Consider the following 24,321-nt stretch of genomic DNA (forward strand, 5'->3'; position numbering starts at 1 on the left):
TTAGCAGTATTTTAAAATTATTCATCCTATATGAAGATTATTTGACATCTCAGTATGTCAGGAAAAGTTTCAAGAAGGGGAAATATTTCAGGGTGCTTGGTTCCTGGAGAAGTTGTTAAAAATCTTATGTAGTTGAACATGCCATGGTAAGCATTAAATTGGTTTTAATGACTGGAGGTGAAGAGGAGGTACTACATCACAATGATTGTGTTTAAAGAGAGACTACCAATTTGAAAAACTGTTATAATGTAGCTTCTAATATGTCATTAATTTTTAAAGTACAAGCCTGTTTGACCCTTTTGTAACCAATTAAAAATATTTTGAATTGACTGTTTTAGATGTATAGTTAGTGGAAAGGTTTAGGATATGTAATGCTTATTTTTTTCTTTGTCAGTCTAATGAAAAGAAGAACCAAACTGCAAAAAGTTAAAAGTTACCATTAATGGGCTTAGAGATAATTAGAAAGTTTTGTGGGCCATCAGACTGGATAATTGAATTGAATAAAAGCTAAATTAAAGCTTGAAACTAATTAAAATCCTGTGTATATGCTGTAATTAAAACTAGGTTGCCAGATAGTGTTTGCTTTTGGAAGTGAACTATACTACATGGATATTGAGAAATGAATGCACTGCTTTGTGGCAAATAGCTAAGGTTTGGGGAATCTGTTTTTTTCCTTTCTATGTTTTAGCTAAAAATAAGGGGTGGTTTAGGTACTTGTTGCCTTAAGTGCTTTATTCTGTCTTAATTTATTCACCTGTTTAAAATTCTTTTGATCTTTAGCAATTGAGAGAAATTTCTGTTTTCTTAACTACCCACACCCCTTTTAACAAAATGATCTCATTTAGGAGACAAGTGAGGCAAGGAATACGAATATAGTTTTTTAAAGCCGTGTTCTGTGATACATTCTACCACTTAAAAGCGAATGTCTTTAGGGCTTGTAGTTTTTAGAACTCATAAAACCAAGCTCTTCTATTTCTTATAAAAATGCCCAGTTGAAAATAAAAAGGATTTGGGAATGGAAAGTCCTTACATATCAGATACTCCTAATTTTTAAAATGCTTTTATTTGGGCAGTAGGGGTCTGTGGGTGGAAGACGGGAGCTTATATATAACTGTGTATATTTAAACAGTTCAGTGTTTATATATAGGAGTTGGGACTTTATATATATAACTGCTTGTTTTTCCAGAGTAGTGGTAAAATTCCAGCAGTATTTCAACGGAGCCTTATTTGCCTGGCTGCGTTTTGTGGATCTCAGATTTTGTTTATGGGAGATTTAGGTAGCAAAATGTGATTCCAGTAGGGGACAGCAGAGGCCAGTTCTTTGCATTGCACACTGGCTTGCATCAGTTTAGATTAACAACAGCAAATATGAAGATGGAAAGTAGTTAAAATTTCTAATGTGATAACTTGTGCAGAGTTCATGGTTTGTTTGTGGTAAATACTAGTATTTTATGGAATAGATAATGAGAATTTTTAAAATAGTGTCTTTAATTGGTTTGTAAATTGAAATAATAAAAGTGAAAAGACAATTTCCATGAGCATTAATTTACTGAAACATACTGTGTATATCTTAGGTATAAGATAGGAACAGTCTTTGCTAGCGAAAATTCTTATTACTTTGATTCCTTCGTTGACTGAAGATGCTAACTTTACTCAGTTCCTCCTAGATAGAGGCTGGTGCTTCCTCACCTGGCCTTCTGCCTTTGTTGTTATCTAGGATTTAAAGCAAAAAGGCAAAACCAATGCTTTATTTTGCATCAAAAAGCATTGAGCTGGGGTAGAGTATGACCACTATAGCTAGAGAGGTAGATAAGGGGGCTGATGTTTCTTAGGAGTCTCTTTTATTTCCTAGCCCTTCCCCCTTGCTCTCCTGCTGTCTATTCTCAATACAGCAGACAGAATGATCCTTTAAGAACACAACTCAGATCATGGGACTCCTCTGATGGCTCCCCATTTCATTCAGAGTAAAAGCCAATGACCTGCTGGGCCTATGCTATTCAACCCCCCTCCAATCTTATTTCCTGTTATTCTCTGCTTGTTCCCTTGCTCCACACTGGTCTTGCTATTTCTCCTGCATGCCAGGCATATTTTTGCTTCAAAGCCTTTATATTATGTTTCTTCCACTGGAATACTTTTCCCTCAAGTATCCACATGGCTGTCTTTCTTTATACTGCCCCAACCACTCCTCCTTGCCTTGCTCTATATTATCTTTTTTCCATAGCACTTATCACCTTCAAATATACTAGAGCATTTACTTATTTATTGTTTTTTTCTTTTTGTCTTCATTAGAGTGTAAGCTCCATAAAGGCAAAGGAGTTTGTCTACTTAATTGATGGTTCCAGAGCACTTAGAACAGGGTCTGGAACAGAGGAGGCACTTGAGATAACACAATTAGTTTCTCAAATCAGACTCATGAATCAGAGATAACATATAAATTATCTATTGTGGTGTAATGAATTACCCCACAACTTAGTGGCTTGAAGCTAGAACCATATATTATCTCATGGCATCTGTGGGTTAGGAATTCAGGTGTGGTTCATCTGGGTCCTCAGGCTCTGGGTCAGTCACAAGGTTGCAAATCAAGGTGTCACAGGTACTTTAAGGCTCAACTGGGGGTGGGTCTCTTTCCAAGCTCATGCCTGTGCTTGTTGACAGGATTCATTCTCTTGCTGGCTATTGGTCAGAGGTGTCTTTCAGTTCCTTTCCGTGTGGTCCTCCTCTTCAGAGGGCTTCTCACAATGTGGCAACTGGCCTCATCAGAGAGAGCAAATGAGAGGGGAAGGAGTATGGAGGAAGCAGCAATGTCTTGTATGACCTAGACTCAAGTCAAACTCCATTTTTTAAAAAAATAATTGACATACAACATTATATTAGTTTCAGGTGTACAACATAACAATTCAGTATTTGTATATTTTGCAAAATGATCATCAAAATAAGTCTAATCTGTTATCATACATAGTTACAGAATTTTTTTTTCTTGTGATGAGAACTTTTAAGGTCTACTCTCTTAGCAACTTTCAAATATACAGTACAGTATTATTAACTGTAGTCACCGTGCTGTACACTACATTTGCATGACTTATTTTATAACTGGAAGTTTGTTCCCCTTCTCCCATTTTGTCTACTCCCTGCCCCCTGCCCCTGGCAACCACCAGTCTGTTCTCTGTATCTATGAGCTTTGTTTTTTGTTTGTTTGTTTTTAGATTCCACATATAAGTGAGATAATAAAGTATTTGTCTTCCTCTGACTTATTTCACTTTATTATTTTTTTAAATCTATCTTTGCCCCACCTGCTCCTGACATGTGTTCTGTAGTGTAATTCCCTTAAGGTCCTTTCATGTTGTTGCAAATGGCAAAATTTAATACCAAATAATATTCCATTGTATATATATACTACATCTTCTTTACCCATTCATCCATTGGTGGACATTTAGGTTGCTTCTGTATCTTGGCAATTGTAAATAATGCTGCAGTGAACATGGGGGTGTGTATATCTTTTTGAGTTATTGTTTTTCTTTTCTTTGGATAAATACCCAGAAGTGGAATTGCTGGATCACATGGTAGTTCTATTTTTAATTTTTTTGAGGAAACTCCATACTGTTTTCTATATTGACTGCACCAATTTACATTCCCACCAACAGTGCACAAGGGTTCCCTTTTGTTCACATGCTTGCCAACACTTGTCATTTCCAATCTTTTGTATAATAGCCATGCTGACAGGTGTGAGGTGATATCTTATAGTGGCTTTGATTTGCGTTTCTCTGATGATTAGTGATATGAAGAACCATTTCATGTACCTGTTGACCATTTGTATGTCTTCTTTGAAAAAAATGTCTACTCAAGTCTTCTGCCCATTTTTTGAATGAGATTCTTTGGTTTTTGCTATTGTGTGAATTCCTTGAATATTTTATTTTATATTTTGGTTTTTAAAATAAATTTATTTATTTATTTATTTATGGCTGCGTTGGGTCTTTATTGCTGCGTGTGGGCTTTTCTCTAGTTGTGGTGAGTGGGGGCTATTCTTCGTTGCGGTGTGCAGGCTTCTCATCACGGTGGCTTCTCTTGTTGCAGAGCACGGTCTCTAGGCACATGGGCTTAAGTAGTTGTGGCACGCAGGCTCAGTAGCTGTGGCTTGTGGGTGCTAGAGTGCAGGCTCAGTAGTTGTGGCGCATGGGCTTAGTTGCTCCACAGCATGTGGGATCTTCCCTGACCAGCTCTTCAACCTGTGTCCCCTGCATTCGCAGGCAGATTCTTCACCACTGCACCACCAGGGAAGCCCCCTTGAATATTTTAGAACTTACCAGATATATGGTTTGCAAATATTTTCTCCCATTCAGTAGGTTGCCTTTTTATTTTGTCGATGGTTTCCTTTTCTGTGCAGGAGCTTTTTAGTTTGATGTAGTCCCACTTATTTGTTTTTGCTTTTGTTGCCTTTGCTTTTGGTGTCACACACAAAAAGTCATTGCCAAGAGCAGTGTCAGCACTTCAGGAGGCCCAGATTACAGTTAAGTCCCCTACATACAAACGAGTTCTGTTCCGAGAGCGCGTTCATAAGTCCAATTTGTAAGTCCAACAAAGTTAGCCTAGGTACCCAACCAACACAATCGGCTATATAGAACTGTACTGTAATAGGTTTATAATACTTTTCACACTAATAATACATAAAAAACAAGCACAAAAAATAAAGAAAACATTTTAAATCTTACAGTACAGTACCTTGAAGAGTACAGTAGTATAATACAACAGCTCACATACAGGGGCTGGCATCGAGTGAACAGGCAAGAAGAGTTACTGACTGGAGGAGGGGAAGGAGGTAGGAGATGGTAGAGCTGAAGGATCGTCAGCAATAGGAGATGGAGGGCAAGCTGCAGTTTCACTCACGCCTGACGTTGATGGCTCAGGTTCTGGTTCCTTGTTGGATTCAACTCTTTCTACCCTCTTGCAGAAACACTCCAGTGATGTCTGGGTAGTAGCTCTTTTTTTCTCATCATAGATGACATGGTAGCCTGGATTGCATTCTGAACAGCTGCTGCAACCTTTGTGTACCGTTCTACGTTAGGGTCCTATGCCTGAAAAACTTATCAGTGCCTCCTCAAATAAAGAAAATCCCCTTGCCATTTCCTGCATCGTGAATCTCTTCGTTTCTTCAGTTACTTCTTCCTCTTGTCTCTCTTGCTCATTTCTCTGGGTCTCCAATTCCATTAGGTCTTCATTATTAAGCTCCTTGTGTTGTACAGCAAAGAGTTCAATGAAGTCGTCCTCTTGCAGATCTAGCTTGAAATAACGATACTGTACAGTATTACTGTACTCTATACAGTACTGTACAGTAAAGTACACAAAAGCACAACCACTTGTAGAGGATGCATGCACATGACAATGTACGCCAGACACATGAACTAACTTACGTGGTTGGACATGGGAATGCACGTTCGCATCTTTGAAAGTTCGCAACTTGAAGATTTGTGTGTAGGGAACTTAACTGTATTGGGAGCCAGTAATTTAGAAGCTGCCTACCACACCTAATGTCAAACTTCACTGGTATGTAATTTCAAGTACAAAGGTAATCACGCGGTATAGGTGAAGCAGGAAGAAGTCTGGGACCTCCATTACAGCTCCACAGGTGCATTCTTGCCACATCAGGGTGTGCTGTGGCCCAGATTAACCTCAGAGTCTCTAAGTGATATATGAGGTTTATCATTTACACAGATGGGCCACTGGTATAGTTACAAAGCTGACCCCAGGGACCTACTCCTTAAATGCATAGACTATAAACAAACCTGGTACATTGTCTTAGTATCTCATAGATGAGGACTCTCATGCTAGCAGATCTACCATGTTTGTTTCCCAGGAGGCTTGTCATTGGTATGTTTACGAGGAGGTTTGACTATATCACTTGTTTTTTTGGCCAGGGTAGCTTCTTCCCTGCCCCCTTCTGCACCTCCACAGTGAATGATGGGTTGTGGCTTAGCCATTCACTTCATAACACATAGCTGGGTGAATATGAATGAACTCATTTAGCCTTTATAATAACCTTGTGAGAGGGGTCTTCTTATTAAAAAACTGTTTCTCAGAGATTGTGAGGTAAAATGTGCCTAAGATCACTCAGGAAGTACCATGGCTGGGATCTATACTTGGGTCCTTCCGACTCTATAGCTCATGTTCTTGTCAGTGTGCCCCAAACTAGCCGTTTTCATTTAATGAAGTCTAGTGGCCGTTGCTTCCATGTAGGGCTTCTAGAATGTATGAAAGGCAGGTACTTGGAGAAGGAAAGTAGATATTTCTATTTAAGTTTGCTGCCATTCATGGTCATGAGGATAAACTAAAAATATATGCATTTTCCTTCTTTATTTGGACTGTGAGAGACAGATATCCCATAGTTGATCAAACACTGTCCTTAAAAGTCAAGAACTTTAGGTTTGGACATGGCTCTGTCACCTGATGGCTGTGTACCCTTGGACGTTGTGTTCTTAACCTCTTTAAGCCTCAGTTTCTTCTCTTGTAAAATGGGGTTAATCATCTCTCTCAGGTTCCTAAAAGTATAATTTTAGGTAGTATCAGTACCACTTTTTTTTTTTTTTTTTTTTTTGCGGTACATGGGCCTCTCGCTGTTGTGGCCTCTCCCGTTGTGGAGCACAGGCTCTGGATGTGCAGGCTCAGTGGCCATGGCTCACGGGCCCAGCCGCTCCGCGGCATGTGGGATCTTCCTGGACCGGGGCACGAACCCGCGTCTCCCTCATCGGCAGGCGGACTCTCAACCACTGCACCACCAGGGAAGCCCCAGTACCACTTTTGTATAGGTTTTCTTTTTATTTTTAATCTATTAAAACTTGAGTCGTTTTCAAAAAAAAAAATTCTTTTCTGGGGACGGAGTTGACAGAGTTTAATGATTTCTACCCTTTCCCTGTGAACTTCATAAATCCTTATACTTACTCAGTTTGCTAGAAGCTTTCCATGCAACGCATGTTAGCCAGCTTGGTTTCTTTCCCTTTATTTTATGGTGAACCTCATTTGTCAAACTGTTGAGCCTATGTGGTATACCTGTTTGTATTTTTAAGATGTTAGGCTGCAGATGACTTCATCTTTCCCGGAATATTTCCCAGTCTGTCTTTTTCTTTTTTAAATCTAGTGTAGTATCTTTAGATCCTGGAATAAGCTCTCCTTTGTACCACGTTGTGCAGGAGGAGCAGAACAATTGAACTCTGATTCTTATGGCTGTCTCTCTGCCTCTGTGTGGCTGACTGCACTGTCCTCCCACAGTGATAGGAACTCTTGGGGCTGGTTTCCAGAGGTAAGGCTAAGGCATAGGGAGAATAGAAGCACACACAGGGCGGGGACAAAAGAGAGAAGGGCTGTGGAATAGCAGAGTGTGACCAACAGTTGTCTCCATTTCTCCACCTCTTGATCATACTTGTATTGTGAACAATGACTAGTATATTAATACAGTCACAGGTGTAGAATTAAGGTCCTAAAGGGACCTAGATCATCTCATTCAAACTGTGTAATTTATAAATAAGAAAATGCAATATATAGTGATAAAATGACTCATTATCCAAGGTTATAAAGCTAATGAATAGTAGAACTGGGACTTGAAATCAGTTCTCTTGATTCCAAATCCAGTATTTCATCTGCTAGTGCAACTTCTAGTGGTTTGTTTGCATTTTTTCATCCACCAAATATTTAGTCACCAGCTTTTAGGTACATACGATATATGTTAGGTCTGAAAGTCAAATTCATACGTGTTAATTTAATGGTCAAGATAAGAGAATACACTAATATTGGTAGTACTAGGATGTGTTAAACAAGGTAAGAGTTATATAAAAGATGTAGATTTTTAAAGCTTTAAAGTTTTTACTTGTTTTTAATAACTTGTGTTTTATTACAAAAGAAATGCTTATTTATTATACAAATTTGAGACAATGAGCAAAACAGTTAAACCACCCAAATTCTAGCATGTAGAAAAATTTCTTTTTCATGTATGTTTGTATATATATTTTTTTAAATTACAAAAGTCGAATCATTCTAAACATTCTTTTATAACCTGATTGATAACCTGGAGAACCAGGCTGGGAGAACTCAGAGTGGCAGTTGTGAACACTGTCAGATCCTGCTGCAGCAGTTGTTGAAGGTAGGAGTGAGCAAGGTTTAAGGGCCATTTAAAGACTCAGCTAGAATGGAGTTTGTGTTGAGGAATCTGAATTGGAGGATTAATGGTTCTTGGGTACAAGGCAAACTATTGCCAGAATGGCAAGGCCTTTTTCCCTTCCTCTGGCCATATTGTTTCAAGGTTATTTCAATGGAAGAATTACTATTGGGATCCAAGAATCAGTGGTCTGGATCTCCTATTTTAGCTAGAGATACAAGTGAGCTGTAGGGTGTAGAAGTAAGTTTCCTGATATCAGACAGTTATGGTCAATCTATTGAGGATCCTTCTTTCTGGACAGAATCCTGGTATAGTTGAAAAGGAGTATGGAATTGAAAGTGTAGTCTTCAGCTGATTATTTATTTATTTAGGCCAATTTCTTGGCCTTTCAGGAACTTTTTTTATTTGCTTCCTCTATTGGTTGCTTGCTTTTAAAATTGGCAAATTAATATAAAATGAAACATCATAAATTCTGAAGAGTTACATAAATGTAACATGGTATTAACACTGATGGTAAAAATGAGACTTTTTGTTTTGTTTCAGATGCAGGGCTTTTTTTTTTTTTTTGATGCCTACAGTGTTTCTTAAAATAATCTGTCTAAATATATAGAACTTTAAAATGTAGGTCTTATGAAGAACATTTATTTCTCTATGCATATATTTAGCCTTGGGCCTTGGATATTGCTTTGGAAATATAAAAGCTAGCTCATGGATAAATAGATTATTCCTGTAAGCATTTTTTAAAAAGGGGGGCAAATGTGCTTATGCTTTTTTAAAAGTGCTTTTCTTTTTGAATAAAAGCTTACTGGAAAATTTTGGGTGTTGGTATGTGGGAGATAATTTGTGCTTTACATTATTTCTGGGAAAAGATGTGTGTGATGTAAAATAGGTAAAATAACCAGTGACGATCTTTATTAAAAGATGCTTGCTTTGTGGGATTTGACTTTGGACATGTCTTTCCATTTTCCTTTGGGAATCTTTTTCTTCTAAATTTCAGTGTTGCAATCTGTCTTAACCTTAGCCTTTTATATGTATATTCTGTTAGGTATATTCTGTTAAAGGTTTGAATATGGCCCCTTTGTGACTTCACTCGTGACATATCCTCCTAGATTATCCTTGGATGCATGAATGGGTAGATAAGATAGATTTAGATGATTAGACTTATTCTTGCTTATGAGTCAGTGTGAAGATCGAGATCTTCATTGGATTCCTTTTTGATATCCTGGAGATTTATCTTTACCCCTTTGCTACAGCTCTGGCCTAAGTAGACTTTGGAAACCTTTTCATTTTCTCTCTCCATCTCTGAATTTGGATGTAGAATGTTAGAAGCGTTTGTTATCCTTCAACCCACTTATCTCCCTTATTCCTAATTGTTTTTCTTTGTGCCACATGAAATAAGCTTTTTTACTTATGAAAGTAACTGATTTTACCTCAAGAGTCGGGCTGCTTTGAGGGTATTTGGTAAGTGCATACATAGTGAGTCAGTATTAACTGATCTCTGTCCTCTTTGACCTTCACCCTGTCCTTGGTAAAATTTTAGAATTTCAGTAGTTGTGATGTCTCTCAGATATCTTGTTTGTTCAGGTACCTCACTACTTCATAGACTAATAATTTCTGCTCACGGATAGTTTAGTCCAACAGTGCTTAGGGGAAATGCTTTAAATTCATATTTCTTCATAGTAAATTAAGATGAAACATTTGAGTCATACTAGTCTGTATTAAAATACAGTGAAGAAGTTTTTCAGTTGTGAAACAGATTCTTTGTAAAAGGAGTAAATGTATGTTTAATTACTCTTATCTCCCTGTTTAATACACAAGCATTTAGAAAACATGGAAAAAACAAACAAGCATGAAGTAGACAAAACTACCCACTGGACTCTCTCAAATGCTGTTTTCCCCCTGGAAAACTTGACTCTCCCCTAACAGTTGACTAATTCCTAATTGTTCTTTAAATCTCAGCTCTTAGATGTCATTTTCTCAGGGCAGTTTTTTGTTTTTTTTTTTAAACTCCTAGAGCACATTGTGCAGAGCTCTGTGTTATGTGTTCTTGTAGCTTCCGGTATGTCTACTGTAGCCATCATATCACTTTGTTGTTATTACGGGTTTTATGTCTATCCCTAATAGTCTGTAAGCTCTGTGACAGCCAGAACTGTATCTGTTTTTATCACTCTGTTTCAGTGCCTGGCATAGTAGCCCCTTAATTTTTTAAAATTTATGAATTAACTTAAACCTTTTAATACTTTTGATGTTTTATTTCATACTTTTCTATGTATCTGGGTACACATAAAAATATATAAACACACATACTTTTGTAATGGTATAACACTGGAGTTTTTTTACCCTTTTGTGTAGGAATAGAATTTTGAAATCAACATGTGAGGTAAAAATTGCTCTTCAGTCTTTGGATTGACAGTAAGTCAACAAAGTCAGTTTCCCTCCAGTGTACAGTGATAAAGGTCTGCTTATATACAGCAGTAGTTGGTCTCTCTAGAGACTTATCCAAGGTCCTCTAAAACCAGATTCTCATGTACCTTCCGGCAGTCTTTCCTGCTGTGCACTTACATACACTGGCTTCGGTTGAATTTCTCCTATCTTTAGTTAACTCTGTGTTTGTCTTGTATTTTCCCACTCCTTTGTTCATGCCATTTTTCCTCTTTGGAATACCTTAGCTTTTCCCTTTCTATCCGTTATTTTTTTTTTTTCTTGCGGTACGTGGGCCTCTCACTGTTGTGGCCTCTCCCGTTGCGGAGCACAGGCTCCGGACGTGCAGGCTGAGCGGCCATGGCTCACGGGCCCAGCCACTCTGCGGCATGTGGGATCTTCCTGGACCGGGGCACAAACCCGCGTTCCCTGCATTGGCAGGCGGACTCTCAACCACTGTGCCACCAGGGAAGCCCTCTGTCCGTTTTTAAGGCCCACCTCAAATCCATCTGCTGTGACATGTTTCTCTTTGTTTCTGGCTAACCCTTAGTGTCTTCACTTCTGAGTTCATGGCGCTTTATTGTCAGTGGTTATCCTTTGACACTTGGTGATTTACCAATTTGGGACTGTTTTTTGAGTTTCTTTCTTTTGTGTGAGTTTGTCTTTTCTGGTAACCATATTGTTGGATCACTGAAGGCAGGGATATTCATCTTCTATTTCTTTGTGTTCTTCATAATTTATACCTGGCACAAAGTTTCTCAGTAAATAGTTTATTTGGTTAACTATAAAAATTTATTTGCCCTTCATATTTATAGCATGAACCCTGAAGAGAATGCTTTGAGATTACTTTTTCTTTTGTGTCTTTAAGAAATTTCTACAAATACCTGATTCTATTCTGTCTTACTGCTTGCATGTAATATCTAAGGTGTCAAGAAAATCTGTATATAAGTAGCACAAGAAGCTTAAGTAACTATGGGGTGCCTTATGGCCCACTTACATATAAATTTTTGATGGTGTACCTATACTAGGTGAAGGAAGAGAAATAATGGATTAGAGGTAAGTTTTTCAGCGGAGCAGAGATCCATTCCTTATAACTGATGCCTCTGAACTCTGAACCATGTTATTCCCAAGGTAGAAGAAAAATTTCCAGGAAGATGATTAGATTTCCTTAATGTATTGGGAGCCATGTTTATTAAATGATTAATTTTATTACAGCAGTCTTGTGACTTGAATGAGAAATTGTCTCCTTGCTGTAGGTAGACAGTTACTTAAGAAATTCTTCTTAATTGATTTGTTTCTTCTACTGTGGTATAGCCTAAAAATCAATGGGAATTGTAACTAGTGATGAATTTTGAAAAAGGTGTTCAAGAGCCCTAGTTTTCTGTTGTCACAGATGTTAAAAAAGATGGTATTCCTAATATTTACTAATTTGGTGAACTTGCTTTCTTGTTACCTGTTCATCAAACTGTTAAAATGTAAAGTGCAGATTGCATTAATGTGGAAGAGATTTTGTTTGTTTTTTGTTTAGGTATAAAGAGGATGGTAAAGCTTTATTAATTTTGCTTCCCTCAGAAGAAAAAGGGATGGTGCAGCAGCTTCTTCAGAAGAAAGTGCCTGTGAAGGAAATCAAGTAAGAATTATTTGCTGTCTTGATATTATTGTTAGAAAAATTGAAGGCATGAAATTATTATGCCTAATTATTTATACCTAATTCCCTCCTCCCTCTAAGCTTTTCTGCTGTCTGATTTTGGACTTTATGTTTGCTTTGTTTTTAACAACATTTTTAGAAGACTGTCATCGGAGAAAACAAGATGAAAAAGAGACCTTGTTAGCATCAGGAAGCATTGATGGTTGAAAGGATTAAACCTCTTGGATGAACTTATTTTTGGGGTTGTCTATTTCAGAGGATTGTCCTCTCGTGTCATTGAAGATGTGTAGATTGACTGTCAGCAGAATTGATTGTAGTCTCACTTATATTGGGGCCCTTGAAACACCTTGCTTTCATTTAGAGGAAAATAACTTGGGAGGGTGGTTAGATGTGGTAGAGGAGTGGATAAGAGTTTAGATGAAACAAGATTGGGTGTGAGTTGATAATTGTTGAGGCTGAGTGAAAGTTGTCTACCTTTGTATATTTTGATATTTTCTGTAATTAAAAAAAGTAAAAAACACCTCATCTGCCACCACCTATTACCACTCCAGCTTTTCAGGAACAAAATTGTTCAGTCTAAAATCAGGGAAACAAGTGGAATTTCCTTTGTGAAACCTAGAATAGATGCTTGTAAGAATTACATTCTTTCCTGTAATTTTCATTTTAAACCTGGGCAGATTTGGGTAACCATTCTATTATGTTATGCCTGATTTCTAGATAAGGAAAACAATATTTATATCCTTGGCTACTTGTTTATTATTTGACTTTTGTTTTATGGTATTTGACTGAAAACGGAAATCATATAAAAATGACGTTTGCTTTCATTTATTCGATTTCATTGATGATCCACCTCCCACAAGAGGCTACTTTCTATCCTTAAACACTTAAGAAGTGAACATTGCTAATTGTGGTGTTAACCTAATCTTTACTCACTCAGCATGGGTTGTTCAGAGAAAATGTCAATTTTACATTTCTTTTTCCTGCATTATTCAAAATATGCAGAGTCAAATTTCTGTGTAGTGTAATTTCAGTCTAACCTGGGTCATAGATGAGAAATAATGTTATAGATTTTAAAAATACTGAGGAAAATAGAAAAAGCTTTGTACTGTTTTCAGTTTCTAAAATTGAGATGTCTTAGTTTAATCTTTATCTTTTTGTTACAAAAGAATCAATCCAGAAAAACTTATAGACATTCAGAAAAAATTGGAATCGTTTTTAGCTCAAGATCAAGATTTAAAAGAAAGAGCTCAAAGGGTAAGTCATTTTTGAATTTGATACCTTCACTGGAATAGAGCATATAATAAAGTTATGTTGTATCATTTTCTACTACTTCTAGGTTGCATAGTTATGCTTCAGATATTCAGGTAGTATAATGTTCAGGTAAGTTTAAGTTATTCTTTAACTTTGAAAAAATTGTGTATTTCCTTCTTTTTAAAAAAAAAATTTTTGGCTGCACCACATGGCATGTGGGATCTTGGTTCCCCAACCAGGGATTGAACCTGTGTCCCTTGCAGTGGAAGCGTGGAGTCTTAACCATTGGACCACCAGGGAAGTCCTAAAAGTATATATTTCTTATAGTAACTTGGAAAAGTATCTATTATTTGTCCATAATCTTGTCAGACATATAGAAAATCCTCTTAATGATTTTTAAGTGCACAATGGCTGGATTTCTAATATACTTGATAAAGTTATCAACTTTTGATTTCTTCAATAAAGTTATTATTGACTTCTGACTGCACTTTCTTGACTGTAAAATTAATATCTTATATTAGGTTAAATTTCTAGAAAGCATAGCACTCTTGCTAAATTCTCTTCAGGAATGAGATTTTAATCTATAAGTATGAGAGTGTTCCCAAACTGCTTGTTTTGGACTTAGAAATCCTCTTTATTGGCAGATATACAAAGAATTGTCACTTTTAGTTATACTTATTTTTTAGTTCTTAAGAGTACCCAGCAGTAGATTCTTTAGAAAAGGAAGATGTGAAATTATTTTGCATTGTGCTTACAGCTGTCCAATCTTTGAATTGACAAATATTTGAGTCCCTGTTATGAAGTTCTTCATTTTCAACACTCTTTTACTTATATTTTAGTTACGAGATCTATATAGGCTATCTAAATCTGCACCTCCCATAACTCAACAAAGAGTAGGGATTCGGAGATTGGAGGAAGAAAATAAAGAGGAGGCATGGAAAGGGCATCCTCAGCAGACAGAGGAGCCTGAGCAGAAAGTGTCAGTAGTCAGTCTTTTGTGTGATGGTTTTGAAACTGGATATTCTAAGCAAAGAAGTTTTATTTAAAGAGAAGATCTTAAGTTTAAAAAATTAACTTAGGTTTTATTTTATCAAATTATTGTCGCTGTGCTTAAAATACCAACGTTAATGATGAAAGCTAAAATTCAGATGCTTAGTATGTGCTAGGCACTTAGCTGCAGCATGACCCTATTACATGACAGTTTGATATGCATTGTGTTATCTAATCTTGCCAACAACCTGTGAGGTAGGTGATATTGATTTGATTTTATAGATGGGAAAATAGGAGCTGAGGAAATAAAAAATTGTCCAGGGTGACATAGCTATTAAGTGGCAGACCTAAGATTTAAATCCAGGTCTTTCTTCAGAACTTCCATGATACATTAGGAGAAGTTAATTCCAAAGTATAAAAGAACCAAATAATGAACTGTGCATAGTTAAACTTCTGTAAGCTCACTTCACCTGAAATCTGATGAAAAGGGTCTTTAAACAGATTTTTTTTTCTTAGTTTTTGGGCATATATTTAGGCATGGAAACATTTGTGTGCATGTTTTGCCTAGCAGACATACTTTAAGCTAGGAGTTAAATCTTTTAGAAGCTTTGGAAATAGTATGCACATTTGAAAATAATATACATGAATTCTGATGTCATGACTTTGTGCATACTTAGGTCATTCTATTATGAATCAGGAAATATGAAACACTGGAAGGATGTCGTGTCACTGGTTTCTGCATATAACAAATGAGCCTTCCAGAACAAGATTATAGAAAAGCACATTGAAATAAATGATGTGATTTACTGGGTGTCACGCATGGTTTAGCAGAACAGCTAACTGTTGTCAGCTGCAGCAAGCTATCTAATTTCATAGAAGCGATTTTCTAGCTTTTGATTATAATCTGGATAAAACAAAAACAATAAGCAACTGGGATGATTTCTTGTGGACCATTGTAGGGGAAAAAATTATCCTTGAATTATTCATTTTAATGCCTATGGAGACAGGGAAAATGGTTTGAAGATTAGTGTAAATGGTTTGAAGAAAGGATTAATGTAAAGTTAGAGAAAATGTGAAGTTTAGGAAATATAGAAATGGGAATTAAATATACTTTACAAAAATTAAATTTAAAATCAAAAAATAAAACTCCTGCTTACATGTGTTTCACTATCTTTGCTGCCTGTTTATTTTACAAACTGACAGAGGATCCAGGACCATGTTTACTTTTTAGTTTGTAATAGCTCTTGGTATAAAGATAGTTTCTTTCTTTTTTTTAAAAAACACAGACAGAAGAAAAATATTACAAGTTAGTGACAGATTACTTAAAATTATAATGACCACTAATTACTTGAAATTATAATAAAAAAGAAAAAGCTTTAGGAATAAACTTTTCCTGTTAATGATTTTCTTAAGCTTTATATAAGTACAGTAAAATTTTATTTTGTTGTAGTAGTCAGAGGATGTTTTCAAGTAATAATTATTACTTATAACTGGTATTCATTGGTACTTAATGTATTCCAGAAGAAATGCCAAGTATTCTACATGCATTTTTCTCATTTAATTCTCATAACACTCTAAGTAGAAGGTACTGTTATATTATGTTTGATAGATGAGGAAACTGACAGAAAAATGAGAAACTTGCTCAGCTAGTAAGATGTGGAGCTCAGATTTCAACTGTATTATTCCAAAGCCTGTGTTTTTCCCTATTAATGCACCTGAATGATATTAACTTCTAGAATAGCTTTTTGAGAAGGTTATGTTTTATGCTGAGTTGGCTTGATGAAACCAAATTTAAAGTCTTTTCTAATATTACAACTCGAAAAAGGTAGGTTTTTTGTTTTTGTGGGATGACATATAGCTATTTTTGAGGTTTTTCACTACTGTTGAATTTATCCCTTTGATTAATTTTTTTATCTCAGTTAAAATTCATTTTCCATTTCTGACTAGTATATATCTTACACTTCAACCTTTTATGTTTACAGTGTTTTGTCTCCTACATACGTTCAGTGTATCTGATGAAGGATAAAGAAATATTTGATGTGAGCAAGTTACCTATACCTGAATATGCCCTGTAAGTATTCATATTATAGTTTTGTTTGTGAATCCTTAAAGTTAGAGGGAATTTGTTTGAAACCTGGTTTTGAGAGTCTTAGTTTAAACCACTGTGCCTTACCTTAAAAGAATCTGTTGAAGATTTGCAGAGAAAAAGATTATATAAACTGTAGAAAACTTGTTGAGCATTCAGTTCAGTCAGGAAGAAGTTTCTTACTTGTTAAGTATGAATTCCTGAAAGTTACACTGGCAGTTTCCTGTAGTTTGGGCTTAAAGGAGATGGAGAGCAATTGACAAGCATTCTTTGAAATCTTTAAATGTCTGTAGCCCTCTTGTTTTCTAAAAAGCTGGCTTGGTTTACTGTAGTTCTTTTTATGCTTTGGATGGAAGACTCTTTGTCAGTTCTTCCCTTCCTTTTTTTTTGCGGTACGCGGGCCTCTGACTATTGTGGCCTCTCCCGTTGCGGAGCACAGGCTCCGGACGTGCAGGCTCAGCGGCCATGGCTCACGGGCCCAGCCGCTCCGCGGCATGTGGGATCTTCCCGGACCGGGGCACGAACCCGTGTCCCCTGCATCGGCAGGTGGACTCTCAACCACTGCGCCACCAGGGAAACCAGTTCTTCCCTTCTTTTAGATTGGTTTCCCATGCTGCTTATTGCCTGGATATTCTTTTTGTCTTGGTGTTTCTTACAGGTGCTCACAGTTACCATGGAAAAATGTCTCTCTTTAGTAATTGTGGTTACTATTGTATGAAAACGGAACTCTTGGTCTTGTTTTGGCTTTGTATTTGAAGGATTTTTTTTTCCCTAACCTTTTCAGGTATAAAGGAGCATCTGTTTTTCAATGGGGTCCCACCTGTGGGAAAAGCATTGACAAAATCCTATAGAATCACCCTTAAGGTTACTCATACTTTGAATGTCAGATTGAAATCTCCTAGTCTGTGATGAAATAGGTACTTTCAAAGCAAGGTCTGTGTATTTGGCCTGCTTTCCAGGAATTCGAGTACTTTACCTTTGAGTCTAATAAAAACTTGTATGCGAGTGAGATGCTGTTTTCCATTCTTCATGTTAGATTGCTAGTTCAGTATAACAGGTAATTTGTCAGTTGTAACATTTCAGAGCCATTTAATTTGCTAGATAACAAAGTAAGGTCATTGACATTTTGTTTAGGTAATGGATGGAAAATCACATGCCATGGATAACATGTTTCTGTTTGCTTATTTCTTTACAAATTTTACAGTTTCTGAATATGATTCATGGTTTAGGTTATTAGCTGATTTTTGTGCTTCTTGAAGTTCTATCTTGGTTTCCTGGTTTTCTCATTGACATAGCTGAGATATTAGCAAACAGGAGAGGCACAGGTCTTTTAATGCTGCAGGGCCATATTTAGAGGACATTTTGTTGCCACAGATGCCAGTAAATCTCATCTGTTTACAGTTGAAGACGTTTGCTTTTTATTGGTGATGCTTAGGGAAGCAGAAAGTTAAGTTCTGAGCCTAAATTACTGGTACAGTTTAACTTGGTGTTTTAATTTAATTTTTGTGGATTTTAGATGTATAATTTCCTTGATCTATAATTTCCTTTAGAAGCCTTTGATACCTAAAACAGTGCTATGTATGTAGGATAAAATAAAGGTTTAAAAAACTATTTTACTGAAGAAATGTTTTATTTATTTATATTAGTAAAATACTTTTCTGAATATTAAAGAAATATGTTTTAAATACCTAATATGTCTAGTTCATTGAGCTAGGCATTAAAATTATAGATGTATGGTTATGTACTTCTACCTTAAAGGAGTTTGGTAGCAGAGAAAGACATGTAAGTATAACTGTAATACATTGAGAGAAATGCTCTGATGCGTACTGAGTTTGTGATCCTAACCATATCCCCTGTAACAGTAATAATGACAAGTGCTCAGTAGTGGCTGCCTGTGTGCTAGGCACTATTTTAGTTGCATTGCCTCTGTGAATTCATTTTATTTTTATAATGACCCTATCATGTAGGTGCTCTTGTCATGCCATTTTGCAAATGAGAGAACTGAGGTATAGAGAGGTTTAATAATGTCCTTTGATCATATAGCTAATAGGTGACAGAGCCAGGATTTTAACCTCAACAGTTCTATTTATGAATCCAGGTTTTACAACCATACCTCTCAGTTTCTGTGACTTGTGTCTTATAGGAAGAAGGCAGTCGGTCCATTTTCTAATGTTAGCTTTTTATTATAGCAGGCCTTGCTTTAAGAGTTTCTTTTCAATCCATCTGTGGGAACTTAGAAGCTGGGAAAGACCTGACCATAAAGTAAATCTTGATCTTAGAAGAAGAAAATAAGATTTTTTTTTTTTTTTTGGTTTCAAGTTTAAAAATCCTTTTTTATAGGAGTGATTGTGCCCCATTATGTGTGTTAGAAGGGAGGATGATAATACTTGAGTTCATTCATTGCAGAGAACTGTGTTTTGTTCTTTCATGGTCATGTCTTTTCCAGCTTTAGTATTTATATTTTACAAAATATTTTCATATAGTTAGTACATCAGATATTTTTTTTTTTTTTTTTTTTTTTTTTTTTTTGCGGTACGCGGGCCTCTCACTGTTGTGGCCTCTCCCGTTGCGGAGCACAGGCTCCGGACGCGCACGCTCAGCGGCCATGGCTCACGGGCCCAGCCGCTCCGCGGCATGTGGGATCTTCCCGGACCGGGGCACGAACCCGTGTCCCCTGCATCTGCAGGCGGATTCTCAACCACTGCGCCACCAGGGAAGCCCTACATCAGATATTTATAACAACTGTGAGATAGGCCTGGTAGGTATCGTTATCTCACATTTGAGAAAGCTGAGGCTGAGAGAGTTATACTGGAAATAAGAAGATCTAGTAGTTGAACTGTTCCCTTGTTTCTGGTCTCATGCTCTTTATTTTGTTAACTGTGTTACCATCTTAATGGAAAATGGGGTATCTCCAATATTTTCTGACAGGTATTCATTATCTTTTAGATCACCTAATGTGTCAAGATTGAGTTGTATCTCAGAGGAACATTTTCTTAAAAAAAAAAGTTCCAAAAATCTTAACTCCTGAGAAACTATTTCATAATAAACTCATAAACCATCAGTGTACTGAGATAACTGTTTTCATTTGCTCATATTTAAGGTCTCTTGGTCTTGCTATGGCACCACGGGTAAGATTTCTTCAGAGAATGCAAAAACAACCCAACAAAAAACTGGTAGTGAGCCAAGATAATAAAATAATTGAGCCAAGGACTGTCTCCCTCACCAATGATGAAGTGGAAGAATTTAGAGCCTACTTCAATGAGAAAATGTCTATTCTCCAGAAAGGTGGGAAAATACCAGAAGGGACAGAGTACAGACTGGCTAGTGGTATTAGTGATGAAGAGGAAGAAGAGAAAGAATGTGAAGAAGAAATGGAAGAGAAACTGGGAAAAACAAAAGGGTCTCAACCTCAGTCTGTCCCTAGCAACAAAGAGTCACAGAAGAACAAAGAAGTTCCTGTGCAGTTCTTGGACAGAGATGATGATGAGGAGGACGATGGCGTCAATGCTGACTTCTTTAAGGTGAAGAGGCACAATGTGTTTGGTTTGGACCTTAAAGAGAATAAAACATTACAGGTAAGTTTACCCCTAGTGGAGGATCTTCTGTTATTTCCTACCACTTCTTACCACATGCTGCCTGTTGCCTTTGGGGAACTATGGGAAAATAACCAGGAGAAATTTGTAGAATGACTTTCTTTGCTGTGAACTCTACCTCCTTCTCCATCTTTAACGATGGAATAGGTGCTAAAGAATTCTCATTTTTCATAACTTTGGGAATTCTAAGAGGTTGACAGCTTTAATCTTTTCATTTATTGGTTTTCTGATGCATGTTTTAAAAAGTAGCCAGTTTCATGATTATAACATTAAGTAATAAGGTGATGGGGTTTCGTGGTTTATGATGTGAGGATCTTTCATTGTGATTCTTAGTATACTACTTTCTGATTTAAATAATTATAAATATTCCTTACAACAATTCAATCTCTCTAAACTTTTAATGAGATATTTGATTTTGGGCACCAATCCAGAATCTTAAAAAGAAAGCCAGCACTTCTGTTTAAAGGCCATTTATGAAGGTTTATTAAGTTTCACATAGGTCCTTTGTTTCTCACTAGGCACCTGCTAGGAGGAATAAAAGAGATAATCCAGGTAAAGCACCTGTTTCCTGGGGTACTTGCAGGTGCACAGTAAATATGTTTCTCCACCCTTCCCTTATTTTCATTTTAATTTTGTATGCCTTATTCTTGATAATTTCTTTGGAGAGAATTGAATGAAAAATGGACCTGAACTCTTATTCTTTATACAGTTCTAAGAGTCACAATAGGAAATATTAAATTTTGAACTATTAAACTTGGATAGGTTTTTTTTTAAAAAAATTAATTAATTAATATTTTTGGCTCTGTTGGATCTTCATTGCTGTGCTCAGCTTTCTCTAGTTGCAGCAAGCGTGGGCTTCTCATTGCAGTGGTTTCTCTTGTTGCAGAGCACGGGCTCTAGAGCACACGGGCTTCAGTAGATGTGGCACGTGGGCTCTAGAGCGCAAGCTCAGTAGTTGTGGCTCACGGGCCTAGTTGCTTTGCCACGTGTGGGGTCTTTCCAGACCAGGGCTCGAACCCGTGTCCCCTGCATTGGCAGGCGGATTCTTAACCACTCTGCCACCAGGGAAGCCCTGGATAGGTGTTTTTTTAAGTAACTAAATAAAAATTTTACAAGTAGCAAACATACTTACTGAGTACTTTATGTATTAGGCATTTTCTAAACATTATCTCTTTTGGTCCTTGAATAACCCTATAGGTAGGTACTCTATCATTATACAAGTAAGAGGAAAAAAACAGAGATACAGAGATAATAAAATAGTGAGGTGTACAATTAATTATTGGCAAAGTTGGAGTTTGAATCTAGGTATTCTCACTCTAATATTCATATCTTGACCAATAATCTGTTTTTTTGAAGTCTGATTTAGGTTTTCTCTGGACTTTTTATAGTTTTAGCACTTGAGTTTAGGGCTAGTGTTCATTTCAATTTAATTTTTGTGTATGGTGTGAGGTAAGGGTCGAGGTTCCAATGCCTCCCTCCCCCCATGTGGATGTGCAGTTGAACCAGTACTGTTTTCTGAAATTACTGTCCTTTTTCCATTCTAGTTACCTTGACTCTTTGTTGAAAGTTAGTTGACCATGTACGTGTAGGTCTCTGTGTTGACTCACTTGGTTTTATACAGTTACCCTTTCATAAATAACACCCGTGTCGATTAGTATAGCTTTATGGTAAATCTCAAGTCAGATAGTGTTAGTCTTCCAACTTGATATTTTAAAAAATTTTGAGCACTTTTAGACCATTGCATTTCCATGTAAGTTTTTGAATCAGCTAGTTAATATTTACAAAAAGTCTTTTCATATTTTAATTGAGATTGCATTGAATCTATAAATCTGTTTGGGCAGAATTAACAATATTGACCCTTCCAATTCAATATATGACATATCTTTCCATTTATCTAGGCCTTCTTTAATATCTTTTAGCATTTTTAAATTATTTTAAGCATGTGAGTCTTACCACATATTTTGTCAGATCCATCTCTTACTATTTTATAGTTTTCAATGCTATTATCTATACTTCAAAAAATTCAGTTACTTATTTTTTGTTGCTAGAATATAGAAGTACAGTTTTTGTGCACCAGTCATTCTAAACTGTCCTGTTAAGTTATTGTGGTTGTTTTTTGAGATTGTTTGAAGTTTTCTTTGGATCTTCTCTGTAGCTGGTCATGGTATTTGTGAATAAAGATAGTTTCATTTCTTCCTTTCCAATCTGTGTGTGTTTTATTTCATTTTCTTACTTGATTACACTGTATGTTGAACAGCAGTAGTGAGAATGGACATTATTGTCTGTTCCTGTCTTAGGGAGGGGAAACATTCAGTCCTTTACCATTACATCCGATGTAAGCTGTAGGTTTTTTGTAAATGCTTTTAACGGGTTGAAGAAGTTCATTCTATTTCTGGCTGGCTTAGTGTTTTTATCAGAAATGGATGGTGAATTTTGTCAGATGCTTTTTCTGCAACTATTAGGGTGAACATAGAGTTGTTGCTACTTATTCTGTCAGCACATTGATTTTTCTAATGTTGAACCAACCTTAAATTCCTATGATAAACCTCACTCATTCGTGATGTGCTTTCCTTTATCTATTACAGGACTCTATTTGCTAATATTTTGTTAAGGGTCTTTGCTTCTGTGTTCATAAGGGATATTGGTTTGTAGTTTTCCTGTAATGACTTTGAGGACATGACACGTTTTAAAAGCTTTAGATGCATTTTGCCAAACTGTCCTACAGAGAGGTCATATTGATCATTGTCCCACTGGCTTTATGTCCGTGCCCATTTACTAACACCAACACCGAATATCCACATGTTTTTACTGTTTTGAAACAGTTAGTGAGAAATTCAGGCTTACTATTTGAATTTATTTTTCCGTGATTCTGTTATTAAGCATTATTCATTTATTTATCCATTGTATAATTTCTGTGTGTGTATTGCTTGTTTTCCTCTCTCTTTTTTTCTCTTATGATATTGGTCTCTTTCCTGTCGATTTGCAAGATGTCCTTAAACTTTAATTACTATTCCTGGCTTTTAATTATTTTATAGCTCCCACCACATTTTTTGCCTGCCTTCCTTACTGGATTTTGAATTTCCTGAAATTATTGTCTTACTGACCAGTGTGTTTTCATGGCTTGATACAGTGTCTAGGACCTAGTGCAGATTTCACAAATGTTTCATGAATGAATAAGTGAATCACTCATATCTTCTTTCACTTTGATAGTTTTGTTTGCTGTGAATTATGTAGAATTCATATATGTAGAGTATATTCTTTGAAATCTGTATTTTGAAACTAAGTATGATTTGCCTGATTGACTTACAATAATTCAAAAGGTATTGTTGAATTTTCTATAAACACGAGCAGAAATGACTTATTTATTTGACTTGAATGATATAGTTGTGCAGGCCAAGCTTTGTAATTTAGATAGTAAATAAAAATATCTAATAGTAATGATGTAAAGTTCTGTTAACTAAGAATACGTTTGCATAGCATACTATAAAAAGTTCTATCTTTAAAATACCTGCTTTTTTTAACCATAACAAATGGGAAGTATTATGGTGCTTGTGTCAAATGTGAGGGAACTTTGGGGGCAGTTACAGGATTTTTAAGAAGCCAATAAAGGAATGTTTTTCTGTATCTTCCTGCACATTTCCTAGTAGTATACACAAAAAGTAGAGTTAAAATTATTGGCTCTTTAGCTGAAATAGAAATAGAAAGGCTTGTCAACTTCACCTGTTATTTGCCTTTGAATTTTCAAAATCAATACTTATTTGTACTCAGATTATCATTTTTTTTTGTTGGTTGTTGTTCTTTATCATGTTTTCAAGGCATTTGGTTTTGAGTGTGATTTTGTATCCACAATCTCAACTTGACTTTCCTATTTAGCCTTTGTTTTGGCACTTTATATTTTTGTATTGCATTGCAACCATCACTTACTGGAAGCTGCTTTTTTCTTTTATTACCTGTTTTTAAGGATAGACCTGATAAAGTAAAGAAAACCAAACAAACCTTACACAAAATGGGAAATAATACTATCATTTACATATATAAATTAATCTATTCTTGAGAGATTAAGTATTGGTTTCGCTGAAAAGTTCGTTTGGGTCTTTCTGCAACATCTTATGGAAAAACCTGGACAAACTTTTTGGCCAACCCAAAACTTTTTCAGACACTGCTGCCTTCGTTCAAATATTTTTATTGCTCC

At 36.2% G+C, this 24,321-nt stretch overlaps 1 protein-coding gene across 1 annotated transcript in view; it reads left to right on the forward strand.

The window, feature by feature from the left end:
* Positions 1-24,321, forward strand: part of DDX10 (DEAD-box helicase 10) — a 309,443-nt gene that overhangs the window by 30,225 nt on the left and 254,897 nt on the right. The window contains exons 10-13 of the mRNA XM_059067976.2: positions 12,090-12,191; positions 13,376-13,463; positions 16,433-16,521; positions 19,637-20,111. Of these exons, the coding sequence (XP_058923959.1) occupies positions 12,090-12,191; positions 13,376-13,463; positions 16,433-16,521; positions 19,637-20,111 (754 nt within the window). The remainder of the gene's footprint in view (positions 1-12,089; positions 12,192-13,375; positions 13,464-16,432; positions 16,522-19,636; positions 20,112-24,321) is intronic.

The sequence above is a fragment of the Kogia breviceps genome, chromosome 7 (assembly GCF_026419965.1).
Source record: "Kogia breviceps isolate mKogBre1 chromosome 7, mKogBre1 haplotype 1, whole genome shotgun sequence".
In the NCBI taxonomy this organism is placed as follows: Eukaryota; Metazoa; Chordata; class Mammalia; order Artiodactyla; family Physeteridae; genus Kogia; species Kogia breviceps.